Source organism: Gigantopelta aegis, chromosome 9 (assembly GCF_016097555.1).
Source record: "Gigantopelta aegis isolate Gae_Host chromosome 9, Gae_host_genome, whole genome shotgun sequence".
In the NCBI taxonomy this organism is placed as follows: domain Eukaryota; kingdom Metazoa; phylum Mollusca; class Gastropoda; order Neomphalida; family Peltospiridae; genus Gigantopelta; species Gigantopelta aegis.
In genome coordinates, this window is record NC_054707.1 from 35,683,673 (window position 1) to 35,707,029 (window position 23,357).

Sequence of the window (23,357 nt, forward strand, 5' to 3'; positions counted from 1 at the left end):
TCCCAAGTGGTCTAGTGGTTAGGATTTCGCGCTCTCACCGCGACGGCCGGGGTTCGATTCCCCGCTTGGGAAAAGCTTTTTTTTTATTTTCTTTCTTTTTTTCTCATAAATATGTACTTGTTTTGTTTTACGACACCACTTGAGCACATTAATTAATTAGTGCTACTTGACGTCAAATATTTGGTTGATCTAATATTTACGTTGTCTACAGAGGAATCCCGCTAAATTTTCCATTAACAGCAAGGCATCTTTTATATACATGTACGTTCCACAGACAAAACAGCACATATAACGGGACTTGAAAAGACCAGTCCGCCCGACTGTCGTGGGACACTAGATGGGGCCGGAAAAACCTAGAGAGCTTGTGTTCTTAGAAATCTGTCTATATTTTATAGTCTAATTATGAATACTTTTAAATCCTCTGGCTGATATTCTGTGTATTTTTATTTATTTATGTATTTATTGTATTTATGTACATTATGTACACCCACCATCTTGTTACAATTATATTAACTGCCGTATGTATATACATGTATATTCTCATATACCTTACACTATTGCCTGAGTGTAAATGAGGTTCAGTTCAGTTCAGTTCAGTTCAGTTCAGACAAGATTGTCCGATCTTACAATCCAAACACTTCAGGCGATCACTCTCCTAACCGAGCTAAACCCCGCCATCAAATATATAACTAATTGATAGTGATTTAAGAAAAGTTACGATCAACTCAGAGAGCCGATGGCATGCTTTCCTGTCAATGTGTTAGCTTCTTCAATCGTAGATTATAACGTATTATGCCCTCAAATATATAACTAATTGATGTTGATTTAAGAAAGGTTACGATCAACTAAGGGAGCCGATGGCATGCTTTCCTGTCAATGTGTTAGCTTCTTCAGTCGTAGATTATAACGTATTATGCCCTCAAATATATAACTAATTGATGTTGATTTAAGAAAGGTTACGATCAACTAAGGGAGCCGATGGCATGCTTTCCTGTCAATGTGTCAGCTTCTTCAGTCGTAGATTATAACGTATTATGCCCTCAAATATATAACTCATTGATGGTGATTTAAGAAAGGTTACGATCAACTAAGGGAGCCGATGGCATGCTTTCCTGTCAATGTGTCAGCTTCTTCAGTCGTAGATTATAACGTATTATGCCCTCAAATATATAACTCATTGATGGTGATTTAAGAAAGGTTACGATCAACTAAGGGAGCCGATGGCATGCTTTCCTGTCAATGTGTTAGCTTCTTCAGTCGTAGATTATAACGTATTATGCCCTCAAATATATAACTAATTGATGTTGATTTAAGGGTAACCGGACATAACCCCGCTGGACAAAACCCCACTGGACAGAACCCCATTCATTCGACAGCCCATTTAGACAAAACCCCACTTCAAGATATGTGTCATTTATTTTTGTATTGTGATGAACTTTATGATTTAATTTCTATTTTTCATGAAATATGTATTTATATGTTTAAAGATAATGTTTTTTCTTTAGAATTGTTAAAAAAATTATTGCTTTTTGGGTGTTATTTCAAAATAGAAAAATGCTCAAATAAATTCATCAATGCTTTGCTCTCAATATATAGAATGTCAGTTTTCAAGAGACGTTTAATAGCGGAATCAAGGGGGGTAAATATTAATATTGCTAAGTTTTTTAAGCATTATATGCGTCAGTACTTCCTAATACTTTTAAAACAATATCGCTTTAAAAATAGATTTTCTGTATTTATTAATAAATATATTAAAAATAATATTTTTCTTGATGTAAATAATGATGAATTAGTTTTTAAATACCCACTTAAAAACTGATATTTATATTTAGTATTTCTCTTTAAAATTTCACATTATAACATCAATATCCCTCATGTTTGCGTGTGTTTGAGTGAATGTGTGTGTGTGTGTGTGTGTGTGTGTGTGTGTGTGTGTGTGTGTGTGTGTGTGTGTGTGTGTGTGTGATAAATGTGTGAATGGTTCTATGTAAGAGTATGTGTGTGGATATGTGTGAATGCTTTTATTATTTATATTTGTAAATTTTATGTATATGTGCAATATTGAGGTTCACTAATAAAAAGAAAAAAAGAAAGAAAAAAAGAGAAAAGATTTCGCGCTCTCACCGCGACGGCCGGGGTTCGATTCCCCGCTTTGGAAAACCGTTTTGTTTTATTTTCTTCTTTTTTTCTTTCATAAATATGTACTTGTTTTGTTTTACGACACCACTTGAGCACATTGATTAATTAATTAGTGCTACTTAACGTCAAATATTTGGTTGATCTTTTTTTTATGGTGTAGTGTGGGGTTTTTTGTGTAAAATCTTGTGTACTCCGGCCAGGTTTAGTGGCTGTGTTTCTGAGAGAAAGAGCTAGACAACAGCAGTTGTCCTTTTAAGAATAGCACTGTTGCCCCCAGGCAGGCAAAGGTGCATAAAAAAACCCCTCATGGGATGGGTCATATTTCTAACCCCCGCCAGTCACCGACTACGGTTGGACTGCTGGTGCTCCCTTTCACTCACCCAACCCTTTCCTGTCCTGGACGGAGGAACCGGCTGAGGCCGGTACTTGTGCCCAGGACAGGCGTGCGCTACAACAGCTTGCTCTGAATGTGCACATTAAACAATGTCCTAATTCCCCAACGAAGAAGACATTATGAAACGGCTTAGACATTGTAACTAGAATTTCCACATTTAGTGCAAGTTCCCAAGTGGTCTAGTGGTTAGGATTTCGCGCTCTCACCGCGACGGCCGGGGTTCGATTCCCCGCTTGGGAAAAGCGTTTTTTTTTTTTTTTTTTTTTTTTTTTTTCCTCTGATAAATATGTACTTGTTTTGTTTTACAACACCACTTGAGCACATTGATTAATTAATTAGTGCTACTTGACGTCAAATATTTGGTTGATCTAATATTTACGTTGTCTACAGAGGAATCCCGCTAAATTTTCCATTAGCAGCAAGGGATCTTTTATATACATGTACGTTCCACAGATAGAACAGCACATACAACGGGACTTGAAAAGACCAGTCGTGGGATATTGAATGGGATGGGGAAAACCTAAAGAGAGTTGTTGTCCTTAGAAAACTTTCTATATTTTATAGTCTAATTATGAATACTTTTAAATCCTCTGGCTGATATTCTGTGTATTTTTATTTATTTATGTATTTATTGTATTTATGTACATTTATGTACACCCACCATCGTGTTACAATTATAATGACTGCTGTATATATATATATATATATATATATATATATATATATATATATATATATATATATATATATATATCCTCATATGCCTTAGACTACGGCCGGAGTGTAAATAAAGTTCAGTTCAGTTCAATCAGCCAATATGGTCCGATCTTACGATCCAAACACTTCAGGCGATCACTCTCCTAACCGAGATAAACCCCACCATCAAATAGATAACTAATTGATGGTGATTTAAGAAAGGTTACGATCAACTAAGGGAGCCGATGGCATGCTTTCCTGTCAATGTGTCAGCTTCTTCAGTCGTAGATTATAACGTATTATGCCCTCAAATATATAACTCATTAATGGTGATTTAAGAAAGGTTACGATCAACTAAGGGAGCCGATGGCATGCTTTCCTGTCAATGTGTCAGCTTCTTCAGTCGTAGATTATAACGTATTATGCCCTCAAATATATAACTCATTAATGATGATTTAAGAAAGGTTACGATCAACTAAGGGAGCCGATGGCATGCTTTCCTGTCAATGTGTTAGCTTCTTTAGTCGTAGATTATAACTTATTATGCAACTTTTTAAGCATTTCTGTTAATTTAAAACTATGGTAAGTAAAAGTGGATGGTGGTATAAACATTTATCATCCATTAAAGGCTTATGTAGGAGATATCGCTGGCATTATAATTTGCGATATTCTCCTAGGAGATATCGCTGCTTTTGTTACGTCACCGTGTATGTTTCAGCGATAAACCTATAATTAGTGATGTCACGCCGCTGTCGTTCTGCTAGTTAACGAGTCTACCGCTGCCAAATATGGTGACATTCAACCCATATTACTGACATTGTTTACAGTTGTCGCAATTGAAACGAATTGTAATGGATGATAAAAAGAATACCCCCCCCCCGTGTCTTGTGATATAATTTATCAGCACTCGTTGATAAAAGTACTTGTATCAACTTGTGCTGATAAATTATGGTATCACAAGAGTATCCTCTATATACCTGTCCGGAAACCCAAAAAATTTGGCAATTTTCCTTGCTGTATGAAAAGCAAAATAATATTAATTATTGAAAGTTGAAGCTTTGAGGTCGACGACGTCATAAAGAAATGACGTACGTACTGGTTACCTGGAGACGAATATTCCGTGAAACGTTACGTAGCTATGAGTATATTGAACGAAATATAAATCTGATACGTGACACTGGTATAGGAAGCGGGTGTGTGTGGTGTGTGTGTGTGGTGGTGGGGGGGGGGGGGGGCCACTGGGCACCTTTTAGCAGCAGCGATTGTTTTTACATATAAATACATGTATTTATATACAAATATACAGTGTGTGTGTATGTGTGTGTGTGTGCGCGCGCTCTCCCCACCCCACACTTTTTGGCACCTTCCTACGCCCGTGGTGTATTATTAAGTTAGTTAAAGGTCATTGTTAAACGGGCTTCAGTCAGAGTAACTATAAATTATAAAACTATAAGAAGTTTCTAAGTGGTCTAGCGGTTAGAATTTCGCGCTTTCGTCACGACGGCTGGATTTTGATTGCCCTCTTAGGAACAAAATATAAATTTTTAATTGATGAAAATAATGTACCGTATGTGACTAGTTTGTCTAACATTTGTTATTTCAGGATGATACGTCATAAACAAATGACGTACCGTACGTATAGTTACATGTACTTGGACTAGACGGATATTCGGACATATGGATTATGGTGGAATGTCACGGAAATATGTTTATTTAACGGAATTGTAAGTTTAATACATGAATTTGCATATATTATTATCCAGTTAGTTTAAAGGGAAAGAATGACATCTAACGTTTTGCATAACAGAAGGAAATACCAAGACTGAAGAGGATTAAAATAAAACGTGCGTTGTTAATGTAGAAAAAGTCATTGTTTATTTTAATTGTGTTATAGTAACTTATAGTGGGTAAGACAGTATAGCTAGAAATTCTAGTATTATGTTAGGTTCCCAAGTGGTCTAGTGGTTAAGATTTCGCGCTTGGGAAAGAAACTTTCTTTTGATGAAACTTTTTATTGATTCAGTTCTTAATGTTCTTTGTTTTAATCAGTCATTTTATTTCGTGGGATAAATTAAAAAGATTTGCAAAGTACATTAAAACGTGATTATGCTAGAAAGGAAGGAAATGTTTTATTTAACGACGCACTCAACACATTTTTATTTACGGTTATATGGCGTCGGACATATGGTTAAGGACCACACAGATATTGAGTGAGGAAACCCACTGTCGCCACTTCATGGGCTACTCTTTTTCGATTAGCAGCAAGGGATGTTTTATATACATCACCCCACGGACAGGACAGCACGTACTACGGCCTTTGATATACCAGTCGTGGTGCACTGGCTGGAGCGAAAAATAGCCCATTGGGCCCACATACAAACAGGAATCAATTCAGTTAAAAAAGATAATTACGATTTTACCACCTGAAATGTTTAGTAGAGATCAAATCAGATTCGTTCTTACAAATGTGTTGAATTAGAATATCTATTTAAAGTTGTTATATCAATTGAAAACGAAGATCATGTTCCATGTTGTACGAAAAAAGGAATGATCAGTCTTTCTGGGTTTTTTTTTTTTTTTTTTTTTTTTTTTTTTTTTTTTTTAAACAAAAGGGAGATACAACTTAAACTAAGTGTTTTAAATGATGTTTACAAAATTATTTCTAAAGTTCTGGCAAATGATATAAAGTTAGTTATTTCATCGATTATTTCCCCCAAACAAACGTGTTGGGTCCCTGGTAGAGAGATAGGCCTATATGTCTGAACGTGATATAACTGATTTGATAAATTTAAATAACCGGTAGGCCCTAACGTTGTTTTTTGTTTGTTTTGTTTTTAAAATACACTTGGTAAATTATTTTGTCTTGGATTAAAGTAGCCTACTGTATAATAATATTACACATATTATTAAAATTAATGGCCATTTAACTCTTTTTCTTTCCAGTTACTAAAGGTGTTAGGCAGGGATATCCAATTACCCTAATGCTTTATGTAATTATTGCTGAACAAATAACTTAATAAAAAATCCAAGACTATCTACTCGTACATTATTAATTTAAAGGGGATAAAAATCACTTGTTTTTAACACGCTGATGATACTATCACTTTTCAAGATGCTCAGTCTGTTGAGACATTTTGTATCTTGGTTGGCCTACTGGTGAAAAAAACTTTAAAACGGAAAGGTTTATCCAAAATCCGTTGTCTATGAAAAAAAACCTTCACAGAAATATTTGTATTTTAATATTCCTGTCGCAATAATAGGTATACGGGCTCCCACTTTTGTAGGAGACAGGCTGAAAATTCCCGAATCTGGACAGCAAGTGTAGGGTGGGGGAAGCAGTAAAGACCAAATAAAATACTGTGTGAATGAATGAATTGGAAATCAAAAATAGGAAAATTAAATACCTTAATTAACATGTGGAAACAAAGAAAGTAAACATTAAATAGAAAAGCGATCTACATATACAATTCAATGGAATAAAGAAGACATTGTGAAAAGGCCCAAACTTTGTAACAAGAAATTCTTCTGTTGTATATGGTTCCCAAGTGGTCTAGTGGTTAGGATTTCGCGCTCTCACCGCGACGGCCGGGGTTCGATTCCCCGCTTGGGAAATATCTTTTTCTTTTATTAGTACCCATCGCGCATCAGATAACTAATAAGTCCGAAATATCCTTTGTCTTGGTAAAGCTTCGCAATTTTTTTGGTCTTTTTTTAATATCAGGAGACGATATTAGGAGTGTGTGTATGTGTGTGTATTGGGGGTGGGGTGGGTGGGTGGGAGAACCTCAAGTGAGGGGGGAGGGGGCAGAACCTCAAGTGAGGGGCATGGCCTCTACTGGAGGGGAACACAAGCCAGATTTTTACAGAGCAAGACAAAAAACATCCCTACATTTTCGTCCTCAAGTTGGGAATAAATTCCTATTGCAAATAATAATAAAATTTTATTAGCAACACTGGATCTTTTGTATGCACTTCCCCCAGACAGAACAGTGCACTTACCACGGCTTGGGACACTGGATGGGACTGAAAGAAACAACATTTAATTGAAAAGTCGACAATTTCCGGTTGACGACGTCATAAAGAAATTATGTAGTCTACATAAACAGAACTTGAGGCAAACATTCGGACCCCATGCTACTAATGGAAAAATGTAGCGGGTTTTGTCTGTTAGACTACATGTTAAAATTACCAAAATTATTGACATCAAATAGCCGATGATTAATAAATCAATGTGCTCTAGTGGTGTCGTAAAACAAAAAACAAAACTTTGAATTTATATATATATCCATAACAGACTAGATTAAATGAAATAAAAGTCATTGCCAATTTGCGTCGTTAAATAAAACATTTCTTTCTTTCGTGTATCAGTTGGACAAAGCATTCCAAAATGTTTTGACTGGAATACACTCCCAAAAGAGATGAACTATAGTTTCTGGAGTGCCTTTATATCCCCTAATATGTTGTGATGGGGGTTCAGCAACATTTATATAAAGCATTATCGGAATCCGACATCCCTACCTAACAACCCATTGGGCTATTTCTCGTTCCAGCCAGTGTTCCACAACTGGTGTAACGAAGACCGTGGTATGTACTATTCTGTCTGTGGGATGGTGCATATAAAATATCCCTTGCTGCTAATCAAAAAGAGTAGCCCATGAAGTGGCGACAGCGGGTTTCCTCTCTCAATATCTGTGTGGTCCTTAATCATATGTCCGACGCCATATAACCGTAAATAAAATGTGTTGAGTGCGCCGTTAAATAAAACAGTTCCCTCCTTCGTTTGATGCGCGTTCAGTTTAGGATCGATCACCGATAGTGGGCCCATCTCTTGTTCCAGCCAGTACATTACGACTGATAGATAAAAGGCCGTGGTATGGGCTATCCTGTCTGTGGGGTGGTGCATATAAAAGATCCCTTGCTACGGATGGAACAATGTAGCGGGTTTCCTCTGTAAGACTGAATTACCAAATGTTTGAGATCCAATAGCCGATGATTAATAAATCAATGTGCTCTAGTGGTGTCGTTAAACAAAACAATCTTTAACTAGAAATGTATTTAATAAAACTTTACGTAGTCACAAGCAGCAATAAAGATATAATATCATATTTACTATAGTCCTGTTCAATTGTTTAGACCCTATTTTTTTTGCAAATGTTACATTCATTCCTATTCAATCCTTGTTTTCTATACATTTGCATGAACACAAACCCAAACCCCGACAGGTTTTATATACAATTCATCATCTAAAATGCACGAAGTTGACTTATTTCCATTTTACAAAAACCTCTGTATGTTTTAATGCAGTTTCGTTCTCCTATAAATAACTAAGGCTATTTACATAACAAAAAATTAGGATACGAGACTACGTGAAGGCCATTCTAGCTTGTTTCACTGAATCAAGGTTATGAATGTTTTGGAATGTAAAACGTGTACCAGCTTTGTCTAACCTTTTCTTTAAACATATACGTAAAAATACATGTAACCATTCCATGTACATTCAGTATATTGAATCAATTTTGCCAATACATTATTTATTTTATTTTAATTTTATAAATTATATATTTACATACGGTACCTAAATTAACACAACTGGGGACAGTACACAGTGTATTAAAAGTAGTGTTAAAATTAATAGTAATTTAATTCCTTTCTATTCAGTTACTAGAGGTGTAAGGCAAGGATGTCGATTTTCCATGATTAGTTATGTAATTGTTGCTGAACGCCCATCACAACATATTAGGGAATGAAAATAATTTCTTATTTTTATCATGCTGCTGTTCAAGATGCTCAGTCTGGCCACAGATCACAGTTATTATATCTTCCCATTTGGTTGCCTGAATCCGGAAATATATCCGCGCAAGTAGTTTGCTGTTTGACTGTGATTACTTCACAGCAGACAGTTTTGGAGTGGCAACAATTTTGAGTAAATATAGATTATCTTCCCATAATCTCTTTATAGAAACGGGCAGATACCACAATATTGACAGGAATAATAGAATCTGTAGTCTGTGCAATATGAATGCAGTAGAAGACGAACATCACTTTGTTCTAGTGTGTCCTTTCTACAGTAACATAAGAGATAAATATATTAAATCTTTTTATTATAATAAACCATCAACATTTAAATTAACGCAACTACTGTCCAGCGACAATTCAAAACAGCTAATTAAATTGTGTAAGTATTTGAACACTGCTACCACGCATAGAACAGACAGCATTGATACATGACATATGCTATTATATTGTATATTATTGCTATGCATGTATTACCCATTTACTATAGAATGTAACCCGATGCTACATACCATTCCCCGCAATATGCACATTATATTATTTTATATATAAATATGTATGTATGCCTATAAAATGTATATTTTTTGGCAAAAATAAAATGTGTATTTGTGTTTGACTGTGATTACTTCACGGCAGACAGTTTTGGAGTGGCAACTATTAAACTGACAGGGGAGAGCATGCAGTTTGTAGATTAGTTACTTTTATATGTCATGTCAAATACTATGATTTAAATGATAGAATATTATGTACTGTGTGTCCTGAGATTTATATATGCATAATGTATGTATTGGTATATTGTATTTTAATTATACTGTTACAGGGTGAACAAATTGAAACTATTATTAGCCATTAAAGACCCGAAACTGATGATGATGCCACTACACAAACATTTATGTGTTTAAACATTATGATTCGTTCTTTCATAATTGTTAACAATACATTCCCAAAGTTGTAAGTGGCATACGTCGCTAGTCTTCCATTTATTTGTGATAAATAACTGCACATTAAAGGTATACTGTCACGGATTTAAGGACCCTATTTCTCTAAAAATGGATAATAAATAAAAATTACGTTAATTGTTGGAAACCAAATCTAACTATCGCATCACCTTAACTGAACCATGATAGAGTGAAATCCTTGTCAACCCTCTCGGCAATTTTATTTTTTGAATTATGGACCATTGCCATAATAAAATTAATTTTACAAAATATTAATAAATGGAGTATGGTTGTTTTGAAGATGGTTGAATAAAGTAGATTTAGGGACAAATCAAATTATTTTTGTTCAGGTAATACTTTTTTTAGATCATTAAATAGGTCGGTGGTCTGTGACAATATGCCTTTGATCGATCCCACATAATAATCTTTGCATAATTAATTTTGTTCGAGAATATAACGTATATTTAAAATATACATAGCGTTTCCATTAAAATTCCAGCCAGTCATCTGTCAGTGTGAAAATGAAACTGAAACTACCTGTCGGCCCCCTACTTGGATTTTGTAATAATATAAATTAAAAACAAATATATATTTTTGAAAAATCATCAACAGACGTGTGAAGTTGTCTGTTGTCTTTAAAGCTGTATCCTAACTGGACGCGAGCGACGCGAGCGATGCGAGCGATTATTTTAAAAATCATTGATTTCAATTGCCGCATTCTAACCGCACGCGTGCGACGCGACATTATTTATCTATATGTTTTTTACATTTATTTATTATTTGCTCGCATCGCTCGCGTCGCTCGCGTTCATTCAGGATACAGCTTAACTCATCACCCTGTATATGTATTAACATAATCATATCTCCGGTAAAGCAAGAGGTGTTTTTTTAGCACCATACAACACATTTATTCAGAACATGTCATCTTAGCAAATACGACCATTGCAACACTGCCTGAACGCGGCATCATAATGTTGGTTTCCACAACATGATGGTCTCATTCCACTTTTGGACACTATGTTCCCTGCACAGCACATTCGGAATGTGGCATCGTAGTTTTGGCGTCCACAACATGAAGGTCTTAAGCCGCTTTTGGACACCACGTTCCCTCCACAGCACATTCGGAATGTGGCATCGTAGTTTTGGCGTCCACAACATGAAGGTCTTAAACCGCTTTTGGACACCACGTTCCCTCCACAGCACATTCGGAATGTGGCATCGTAGTTTTGGCGTCCACAACATGAAGGTCTTAAACCGCTTTTGGACACTACGTTTCCTGAACAGCACATGCGAATCGTCGGGTTGTATGTCGTGTGACCACAGACACCTGCAATAAAATATAAATACAGTAATCACTACATTGAAATGTGAATTAAAATCGCGTATCGGAAGAAGAAATTTGTTTTGTTTAACAACACCACTAGACCACATTGATTAATTAATCATCGGCTATTGGATGTTCAAACATTTGTAACTATGACTCGTAGTCATCAGAGGAAACCTGTTACATTTTTACTAATGCAACAAGGGAACTTTTATATGCACTTTCCCACAGATAGGAAAGCACATACCACGGCCTTTGCCCAGTTGTGGTGCAATGGTTGGAACGAGAAAAACCCAATGAGTTGAACGGATCCATCGAGGTGGTTCGATCCTGCGACGCCATCACCTCGGGCGAGCACCTCTTCCTTGGAGTCTCGTAACGATCTGGTAGTCTTCGTTCGACAGTTTCTATAAATAGCCTATTCTTCAGATATTATGCGCGAATGAAATGTTCCATGCAAGTTATTAGTCCGGTCTAACCGGAGGGGACTGTGTGTTTCATCTCCGTCCTTCTGTGTGTCTGTATGCCTGCCTATCTGTCTGTTCATCTATACCACATATAGTTTTCCGGGTGTTTTTTTTTTTTTTACAATACTTGATGATATTGAGTAATTATATATATATTGATATTGAGAAATTATATGTATAGCTTTATCATGTACTGTTACAGACCAAGTTTGACTTGCATGGCGAGTTACCCATATTTGACAGAGTTATGGCCCTTGAACATAGAAGATACGATAATTTGTTTACCGGTCTTTCTTCTTCTTCTTCTTTTTTTTTTGCAATGCCTCAAGATATTGAAATATTGTATATAGCTTTATCATGTTCTATCACAGATCAGGTTTGAGTCTGGCAATTTTCAAATTTTTCACACAGTTATGGCCCTTGAATTTAGGTGATACGAAAATGTGTTGTTCCCGGTAGGGGACATGTATTGCGTTAGAAGTACACTCAGAATGCTTGTTACTATTGATTTTAACAACACTCAAATCAATTGCTGTCTATGACGTATATTAAGTTACCGCTTCAAGCCCTAACGCTGTAAATACGTTTTAATTGGAAAATATACGTTTTCTTACAGTTTGTTGTACTTGTTACAGTAAATTATATTCACGCACCACTGGCCGCCTGTATTTCACAAAGTGGCAGAATCGACAATAATGACAACACTTACTTCCTGAAAACCACGCCGATGTATCCTGTGTCTGCATGCAGAGGACAACGAACAAACACAACGCAAAACTCAAAACTGACATCGTCTTCGTTTTCACAATCTGTGAATGAAAATAGAAAAGAAAACTCAATATTGCTTTGTTAATACCACTGTTCTAACACAAACGTTTAAAGTTTGTTTTGCTTGATAACACCACTACAGCACATTGATTTATTAACCATCGGTTATTGGATGTCAAACATTGGTAATTTTAACATATAGTCTTAGAGAGGAAATCCGCTGTATTTTTTCATTAGTAGCAGGGATCTTTTATATGCACCACCCCACAGACAGGATAACACATACCACGGCCTTTGAAATACCACTGGCTGGAACGAGAAATAGCCCAATGGGCTTGTCGACGGAGATTGATCCTAGAGCGACCGCGCATCAAGCGAGCGCTTTATCATTGGCTCTGTTCAACAACTACCGGTACTACTAAATGAATGAACAGGGCCGTAGCTAGCTAGCGAGCGGGGGTGGGGGGTGGGGTGGGGGCGCAACTTTTTGTTTTACTGGTTATTGATATTGACGTTTTTAAGTATGTATCCGCCCTCAAATGACTGCAATATGGTATTTCAGAACCTCTAGATTTCAAAATTTCCTGGGGGTGGTGCCTAGTGTCTTGCACCTTCTATGCTCGTTCGTTCCAAGAATTCATGCCTCCCCCCTCCCCCGCCACCACAAAATCCTAGCTACCGACACCCTAGTAAAACGCATATACATCTGCACGAATGGAGACTTACTGTACTACTGCGGGGCCGGGACATAACCAAGCGGTAAAGTGCTTGCCTGATGCGTGGTCGGTGTGGGATCGATCCAAGTCGGTGAACCCATTAGACTATAATTTCCCGTTCCAGCCAGTGCGCCACGACTGGTATGTACTGTCCTGTTTGTGAGATGGTGCATATAAAAGATGCCTTGCTACTAATGGAAAAATGTTGGCTGAGGTGCTTACGTCGCAGGATCGAACCACCTCGGTGGATCCTAAGAAACTGATTAGGTTTTATCTCATTCCATCTAGTGCACCACAACTGGTCAAAGTCCATGGTATATGCTTCCCTGTCTGTAGGAAAGTGCATATAAAAGATCCCTTGCTGCATTAGGCAAAAATTTTGCGGGTTTCCTCAGATGACATGCCATCGAATACAAAAATGGGAACGAGATAAAGCTATGGAATTCAAAAATAATATCAATCGAGACAAACTTGAAAACATGGTCTTAATCCTTAACAACGATTCTGTCGACATACAAGCGCGCGTTGACGCAGCAACCGAGGCTTTGAAAGACGTATTTCTTGATGCTGCGGTAAAGACATTAGGCCAAACTCCAATCTAATTAAAATTAGCTCCACTATTACATGTAATAGTGGAGCTAATTTTAATTAGATTAGCCAAACTCGTACACACACGCAAAACGTGCTACCATCTCAAACAAAAATTAGCTTTTGCTACAGGAAATCTATATATGTAAAATCCTCCGCGGTAAATACCACATAGCAAAATCCACATAAGCAAAACATAGAACCACTTGTAATAGACTTAGTTTAATAAATGCAAGCAAATCTTATAAAGCAACAAAAAAAGTTTATCAAGAGAACGTACAGCTCATTAATATAAAATGGAAAAACAAATGCGAAACTTGAGGTCTAACAACATTGTTTTGAACATAGTATGTTTCTCACTTCCATTGCAGTGTATAATTAAGATCTCGAAATGGTTTCATGGATGTTACGTTTTGTACACGCCCACCCCATAACATGACATAATATAACATAACATAACATAATATAACATAACAACAAATAATAATAACTGAACCTACCCAGTGAGTAGAAGCTTGACAGATTCTCAAAGGAATGAAATAACTAAATGATCATTGATTGAATGTACGGTTTATATACAGTGGTGTACGTGTTACGCAGATATTATATTTCAGTTAACAGCCAAAAGAATGAGTCAATACTTACGATTAGATCTGGTCATTATCACTACCAGCAGAGTTTCCGCGTGTTGTTGTAACTATAGTATAATCGTAGTAAGTCAGCTGTTCGTCAATAAGACTTAAACAATAACAACATGATGCGATACTGGCATAAAGATTCGGGTCAATTGAAAAACAGATTAACCGGAACCTGGTCTGAAACATCAAAACAAAACAATAAAGTTTAGCTATAGAATTATTGGAAAGAAAAAGGGGAGAGTGGGTTTTTTTGCTGAAATTCTTTAATTACTTGCCCGACATAATATGATAGCTTTAGCATTTGATCAGCTATTACGTTCCAAACGACGCATGTGAGAGTGTGCGCCTGTAGGTTGTACTATACCAAATAAAATCCCATAGGCGACCAATTTAACGTGTGTTTAAAAACACTATATGCAATATATCAACCAAACTATGTGCCATCAATATGTCATGACAAAAACCTTATTCTATTCTGTGCGTTTGCTCCAATCCATATGACTAGATTTTTCGATATTTGGTTTTAGCCCGGAGTATTTATAAAGCTGTTCTATCAGGTTTAGAGTACTCCTTAATGAAGCCTCTGAACCATCAAGTGTAATAATTGTGTCGTCTGTATGGTGTATTATTTTATATTCAAATTCTTTTATTGAAATTCCCTTAATTTCCTTATCATTTCTAATTAGCTTTCCTAATATTTCAGTGCATAAAATGAAGAGATATGGTGTTATCGGATCACTCTGTCCACGACCCCGCCCTACAGAAAAGGAATGTGAGAAATAACCATTCTGTATTGTGGTTAATTTACAGTCTTTATTCAATATATTACCCCATTTTATGATAGCCTCTCCAAAATTAGAAAAAGGAGAGTGTTTTCTTTTAATAAAACTCCAAGAAACAGAATCAAAGACTTTTTCAAAATCAACTAATAAAAGGAGTGCTGAAATATTATTTTCGCTAGTGTAGTGCATCAAATCATATAATAATCTAGTGTTTTCTGCAATATTTTTAATTAAAACATTGCCTAGGTCTTTCAAAAAACCCTTTTAAAATTCTGAAGTGAATCGATCTGGTCACGAAGATTTATTATTTTTCATATTGTTTTTAAATACTAATATTATTTCGTTTCGTGTTATATGTCCTATTGATTCTGTTTCTGTATTTATTTTAGGGATATTCGTATTTTTAAAAACATCTCTTCTTGAGATTTATATAATTTTTAATAGTAATCTCTAGCTGCCTGTAGTAATTGCTTTTGATCATTAATAATATTACCCGTTTTTGTGACGAGTTTGGTTATTGTTTTGTTTATTACATTGTTTCTTTTATCCAAATTAAAAAATATATATTTAGAATTTTTTTCTCCATCTTCCATCCATCTAGCTCTACTCCTTAAAATTGGTCTCTTCATATATTCACTCCGAATCAGATCTTCTTGTATTTTCTTTTCTTCTAGCCATTCTGTAAACTGTTTTGCATCTGGATTTTTATCTACTAGCAGGGCGACCAACCTAATGGAAATATGTTCCCGGAATTTTGTGATATTTTCATTGTTATGCGTGCGAACGCCCTTTTCAAAACAATAATTTAAATCACGCGAAAACGTCATTTTTCATAAAAGTAATTTTAAACAGTGCAAAAAATGTCATGTTTGACATATTATAAACAGAAATACTATGAACACGTCTTTGCTCGAGGATAATCGTTCATCTTAATAAAGTTTTGATTTTTCAGTAATATGCATGTGTTTGTGTATATATCACTGTGTACAAACGGAAGTGTACATTAATTTGACTAAATGACTAGCTGCGATTTTCTGAACCGCTAGCTGCATTATTAACTACGACCTATGCAATAGTGTATAATGAAACTAACGTACAGAAATTCACTTCCTCGCCTATAAGGTTTTTACAGTCTGACTCGATTTTTACAATTCCAGGATGGTCGATTTAAACACTGTGGGACATTATTTCCAATATTTTTCATTTCATTCATCATACATTTGTAATATTTCCAGCGACATAAAAAAAAACGTCAACTTTAAAATTTCACTTTTGACCGCAATCGTCCTTCAAGATCTTTGGTGGTCATAAAACCTACTGTACTGAACTATATATATATATAGATATATGATATATAATATATATATATGGTTATATATATAATATATATATATATTATATATATATATATATATATAAATATCGTTGCTGTTATTATATTATAATATAGTCTAGATCCCCACCCTTGTACAATTTCCAGCACATTCGCCTGACATTACGTTTCAACAGTCAGTAACACGTTTAGGCCAACGGCTTACTCCCATTTGATCGAATTCCCAGTTGGTCGAACTGCTAAAACAACAATAGATATGGTTCAATAGTCTTATTGACATGCATGTTGTTACCTCAGTCATTATAATGAACTGTTCCAGATGATTTGGAAACCGATTATTATCGTATAGATGGTATAGATATTGCTGAACGCATAAAGTATGCAAATATGACAAATATCGAAATAATCAATGTCTCTAATGAAAATTTGTATAAACAGAGTTTTATTCACAAGAGGCCACGAAGAAACTATGAAACACGGAGAAAATATGTTTATGTACATTGGTAAATAAACCATTGTCCGTCTACAATCAAAACTTGTATAAACATGAAGAGGCCATGTTCATTACATACACAGGTAATCAGGTAGTGATTATACAACAGACGAGTACTTATTTTTCGACCAATTAGCATTTCGACCAATTGGGAATTCGACCAAATGGGACGACACCAGGCCAACTATTATTGCCAGACACGGGTGTTGTCTGAGCTAGACCGTCTATCTTAAGCCTGTCACATGATTTTGTGGCGCCAGTCTCTCTTCAAACTCTCAGACACTTCACACTTAATTATTATCTATGAATAGGTGTTCCTCAAGTTATTCACCATTCATCCATGATTGTGTACATTGCAAAGGCGTAGTAACTAGTTCGGTTTAAAAATTAATACGGTTTTTTAATTCTTTTCTTTTCTCTCCTTTTTCTTTTTTAAGTTTTGAACTAAACTGGATTGTCATTCGTCTAATTTCTAACAGAAGCATTTGTCATCAGACTTATAGATTCGGGGTCTGCATTTAGGAGATAGGTTCAGTCGTATGGCAGAGCAGCGTACTGCTCAATTACACTAGAGATCAGACACTTTACATTTTCCACGTACTGTTCATTGTATAACAATGAGTTATTACATTTCTAGAATCCTTTTTCCTTTTGAAAAATCTTTATAGACATTTCTATAGCATTATGATCAGTTTTATATCCACAAATTCTATTTATTTTTTTCAATACAAGATGATAGTTCCTCGGATATTAAAAAAAACAAGTCTAGCCTTTTTAGTGGAGATTTTGTTTTCCGTGTGTATCGCCTACTGCTGGGGTTATTTACTCTCCATGGCTCACATAAGCAAGTTACAATTGTTTATAAGATTAAATACCTCTTTGTCAGCTCGGGGATTATTTAAATGAATATAAGTATATGTATCCAATTCTTGATCTGATACGAGATTAAAATCTCCACAAATGACAGTCAATTCATTGTCAAACTGTAATTATATCATTAATGTTTTTTATATAAAACTCTGGTGAATCTATTAGGACCATATATATTTACAATTGTTATTATCTAAGACATTGTTTCTATCTTTAGGACAAACACGTTACCATTGTCATCAGATTTTGTTTTACCCAGTTTATATTCAAAATTTGATTTTAACAGAATGGCTACCCCTCTTGAACTACTACTAAGGGGATTCAGAAAGTATTCACATCCCCACTGCGCTCTAATATTGGCTTTTTGATTTTCTGAAAATTATTGTCTTGTAAACAGTAGATAGAAAAGTCTAATTTCCTAAGGTAATTAAAAACATCTCTACGTTTATCATTCATAATATGTTAAGTGCCATAATTTATGCTATTAAAGACTTGGATAAACATAATTACAAAATAATATTCCAGTATTAATAGTCCAGGTACCACAGACAATCCTTGGTGTGTTGGTCAAAAATAATACAACATATAAAAGACAACATTTATACTGAAGAAAACAAAGTAAACTGATTGAGTGTATTCTACTAAATATGGTGAAAATTGTCACTGGATTATTACTCTCAAGTATTAGCATGAACATGGTTATAGAAAGACAACAAAATAAATCCACATCTATGAGCATACTAAACACAAGACCACAATGGTGAAAATGGGGAGTTTTCCACGATTTCCGCACATTACTACACTGGCCTCTCTTCCAGTACCTGCACATAAAAAAAAAAAAAAAAAAAAAAAAAAAAAAAAAAAAAACACAGGAGAAAATTAATACAAAAATGTAGTATGGGTAGGGCTGTCTTTGATATACATACTTGTGTGTGACAAAACAAAAAAATCAGTCAACCATTACATCAATACTGGGTGAAAAAAATTAAAGAAAAAAGTAAAAGTGAAAACAAAACAAAAATGAACTAGCCCAAATAGTATCTGAATGTTGACATATATATATATATATATATATATATATATATATATATATATATATATATATATATATATATATATATAAATCATGTGATGGGTATTACCAAAAGTGAAAACAAAACAAAAAAGAACTAGCCCAAATAGTATCTGAATGCTGATATATATATATATAATTCGTGTGATGGGTATTACCGAAAGTGGCATTGTTGTTAAATTACCAATTCAATCAATAAATGTTATTCAGTTTTGCTATCAGCTAATACCATTGTTTTCTCCTTTTATTGTTATTTTTCAAATCGCTTAACTGCAGTTCAAAGGAGTACTCAAGAAAATCATCAACTTACTCCAAGGTAAATACTCAAATCTGGAAAAAATGGTTCTAAATCTAATATGCACTTAAAATGCACTTCATGGGAGCAAACTAAGTGATTTTTTTAAGGATTTGATCTGGAGACCTAAATATATGTTTAACACGCTTATTGTTATGTATAAATGAGAACAAAAGGCACAATAGTGACCAAACCTTTAATTATGACTTTTGTAAAGATTTTAACTATGTTAATGAAAATTAAAGACATTAACCAAGTATTGGCATATGTTATTTTTAATATAAAAATAAATTGCTATTAAAATCTAATTTCATGTTGCCTAGACATATTACCATTTTTAAGAGCAATTGTATCTGGCAAGTCAAATATCATGTAAAAAGAAATTATTCAAATCTTTATAGTATGAATTATAGGCCAAAACCAACTTTTCTTCAGTGCTAATTTTTATTCAAACTCCATTCAGAGCCATATACAGTGATTACTGTCATGGTCAAGGTCATTGTGAACTTGCATGACAGCTAATTAATCAAATACTAGTAGTATAGTTTAATTTAAATAAATAACAAAAATCATTATCGGTTTTATTATGCACTGAATATGTGCTATAGGTTGTACTATACCAAATAAAATCCCATAGGCGATCATGTTAACGTTTGTGTTTAAAAACACTATATGCAATATATCAACCAAATAATGACCCATAAATATCAGTATTATAACCCCTACCTCAAAGTAGCAACTGAAGAAATGGTACCGTACATTGCTCATTTCGGTATAACCAGATGTTTTTACAACACTCCTAGTTTCGCACAAAATTTGAGTACTTTTTGTAAAAGGTACCCCATACATGTGTCAAGCAAAAAGCTACTTGACACATGGTACTAGATGAAATAAAATTTGCCCAGATGAAACTAATTTCTTTTACAACCAACACACTCACATTTATCACCAATCACAGGACTTGTGGTGTTAACTTTTCTCTCAAAAGTACGGTGCACCTCGAATGTTGACACAGCCGGAAGTTATTTGGTTTAGTACTACCTATAGGCATGGTGTTTCTTGTAAATAAGCACGACAAAATGGTAAATAGTTAAAAAAATTCGGAATATTAAATAGTTAGTAGATTGTTTTAAACAAGTATTCTGAGAGTCCTATTAAAGCAATACTTGTTCCTAACTGGGCCATTCAAAGGTTGTATAACTGTGGGGGAAACTAAATGGGTAAATATCAATGAAAGCCAAACTTGATCTGTAATAGTAATGAAGGAATGATAAAGCTACACATAAAATGTAAGCTCAATATTTTGAATCATTGCGAAAAAAAGTCAGGAAAACTATTTATTACCCATATGGTTAAAAATATCTTGATACATATCAAAGTGATACGTCCCACTTGGACGTAACACTTCGACGTCATCGATTGGCGCACTACAACCTAACAGGAATGTCAGCCAAACGAGCTGAGTGATATAAATTAAGATCGATTACGGGTAACAAATAGGATATTAAACTCGCTACCATTTCGTATCATGTTTATATCCCTCGTGAAAACTATTTATTACCCTATATGGTTAAATAATTTAACCTATGGGTAATATGCTCGCAACAATTGAAAATTATTTCACTCGGGACATAAACATGATACGAAATGGAAGCTCGGTTAATATCCTATAAATATGGCACATACGGAATTACCGACAGACAGACAGAAGGACGGAGACGAAACCTATAGTCCCCTCCGGTTGGAACGGTAGGGGACGAAAAATCTGAATTTTCCTATACTTTTGTTATTTTGTTTTGTTTGAGGCTTTTTCTTCTTCTTTCTTTCTTTGTTTGTTCTTGTTATTGTTTTTTTTTTTAGCTGTTACGTAAACAAAAATAAACGTTTAAATTTTGCTCTTCCTCCACCCCCCACTGGAAACATACACACACATATGCACACACACACACACACACACACACACACACACACACACACACACACACACACAGAGAGAGAGAGAGAGAGAGAGAGAGAGAGAGAGAGAGAGAGAGAGAGAGAGAGAGAGAGAGAGAGAGACACACACACACACACACACACACAGACAGACAGACAGACACGCATATCGCTCTGTGAGATGTGGATCTACAAGCAAATTCGTAGATCCCCCCTGACCCATATCGCGCATCGCGATAAAAAAACTTATCATAATACTCATCCGTAATACATACTTCATTTGTGCTGACTTGCATCTGCATGAGTGTTTCGTCGACAAGGGCATTCGAGGAACCTAGAAGTGCTGTAGAACACGATACGCTCGTGACTCGAACTGCCGACCTGGACCCCCCCCCACACACACACACTCACCACCCGTCTACCTCAATGCCCATACGCGCCTGAAAATATCAGACTCAAATGCCGCTAACGAACATGATTAAATGAAATGTTCAGTTTTCAAGTAAATAGGTCTGACATTGTAACTAGAGATTCCACCATAAGAGGTGATTTCCAAGTAGACCAGTGATTAGGATTTCGCCCTTTCACCGCGACGACCGGGGTTCGATTCCCCGCTTGGGAATATCATGTATACACGTGTGCGTGTGTGTGTGTGTGTCTGTGTGTGTGTGTGTGTAATATATATATATATAATATATATATATATATTATATCAGTGATAGTAATAAGAAAACAAATGCACACAAATTCTACTTGTCCGAGAGTATTTCCACTTGAGAGAGATGAGAGAGGGCAGGAGGAGAGATGCAGAAGGAGCGAGAGAGACCCCTTTTAGAGAGAAATACGTATATCGCACAGTGATTACTCTGTGGATTCAGATTGCAAATTCGTGAGATCAACCCCTGATGTTTTTATATCGCGCATCGCGTGAAAAAAAGTCATAAATTTTTTTTTTTTAAAGCCAGCACTTCAAATTGTATGACAACTTGCATTGTTCTCATACCTATGAAGGACGGACAGAAGAAAACAGGCAACATATCGTATTGCAAATGAGGTTCCATCGACTGGTTGAAATCATACACTCTAGAAACTCCAACCAGAACCCGAACGGCCGTGAATTCATGGTCCACTAGTACCCCCCCCCCCACCCCGTGCCTGTGTCAATGCCTAACGCTCCTGGTTAAAATATCAAATCACGCTCCTCATTAAATGAAATGTTGAGTTTTTAAGTAAATATAGCTGGGCAAGGGTGACATGTAACTTGACGATTCCGCTATCCCACAGGTTATTTCGATGGGGGACAGTGATTAGGGCTGTAAGCGGGGCCACCGCGACGGCCTGGGTACGTTGTTCCCGCTTGCAAATATAGTTAATGTATACTATTGTAACATGCGGCCACGCGTTTTCTTTTACTATTTGTCATAAATATTGACTGTATTTTTTACAAAGGGCACGGCGTGAGGCAAATTGATGAATAATTATAAATAGGGTTATTGGATGTCATATTTCCCAGTGATTCACCAAAGGCGTTTTCAACCCATAGGAAATTCAACTTCCCAGACCATTATCAGCCAGCATTCTTTTAAATGTGTCCCTCTCAACAGACACAAACGTCGGCAAATCTCTTCCCACGACGTCGATACCAGTCGTGAGATACTGGATTTTGAGTATGACCTTATGACCTGTGAATTTGCATGTCCGAATATCCTTCGGCCAGCGTAACTAATTTTGTTATAAAGTTTTACCAACCTGAAACGCATTCGGACTTGTGTTCTGTAAAAGGTCAAAGGCAATGTGGTATGTGTTGTTCCCCGTCTTGTGCAAAAGTGCACGTAAAAGATCCTTTGTTGCTAATGGAAAAATGTAGCGGGTTTCCTCTGATGACTACGAGTCAGAATTACCAAATGTTTGACATCCAATAATCGATGTGCTCTAGTGGTGTCGTTAAACAAAACAAACTTTAACTTTTCCCTTTGTTGTTGAAAACCGTAGTGGGTTTCCTCTGATGTTTGACAAATACATTGTAATTGATTAATCTTCGTGCTCTAGAGGTGTCGTAAAAACAAAGACATATATATTTATGAAAAAAAAATAAAATAAAGTAACTTAAAATATT

At 35.5% G+C, this 23,357-nt stretch overlaps 1 protein-coding gene and 3 non-coding genes across 4 annotated transcripts; 3 read left to right on the forward strand and 1 right to left on the reverse strand.

Annotated features, from left to right (window-relative positions):
- On the forward strand, positions 1 to 72 carry Trnae-cuc. The gene has a single exon. It is a non-coding gene; the product is annotated as a tRNA-Glu (tRNA).
- A 2,629-nt stretch (positions 73 to 2,701) lies between these two features.
- On the forward strand, positions 2,702 to 2,773 carry Trnae-cuc. The gene has a single exon. It is a non-coding gene; the product is annotated as a tRNA-Glu (tRNA).
- A 3,995-nt stretch (positions 2,774 to 6,768) lies between these two features.
- Trnae-cuc lies at positions 6,769 to 6,840 on the forward strand. The gene has a single exon. It is a non-coding gene; the product is annotated as a tRNA-Glu (tRNA).
- Positions 6,841 to 10,314: 3,474 nt separating this feature from the next.
- Positions 10,315 to 14,371, reverse strand: LOC121382283 (galaxin-like). Its single transcript, XM_041511854.1, has 3 exons — positions 14,324 to 14,371; positions 12,461 to 12,560; positions 10,315 to 11,287 (listed from the first exon to the last, which is right to left on the reverse strand). Exons 2-3 carry the CDS (start codon positions 12,540 to 12,542, stop codon positions 10,887 to 10,889), a joined length of 483 nt encoding a protein of 160 aa, XP_041367788.1. The 5' UTR covers positions 12,543 to 12,560; positions 14,324 to 14,371; the 3' UTR covers positions 10,315 to 10,886.
- Between the last annotated feature and the right edge of the window lie 8,986 nt (positions 14,372 to 23,357).

Excerpts from the sequence above, each read along its gene's own strand:
- LOC121382283 (XM_041511854.1), bottom strand. The coding sequence starts at position 12,542 with ATGTCAGTTTTGAGTTTTGCGTTGTGTTTGTTCGTTGTCCTCTGCATG. Across the intron at positions 11,288-12,460 it reads ATCGGCGTGGTTTTCAGGAA|GTGTCTGTGGTCACACGACA; the intron begins GTAAGTGTTGTC and ends ATTTTATTGCAG.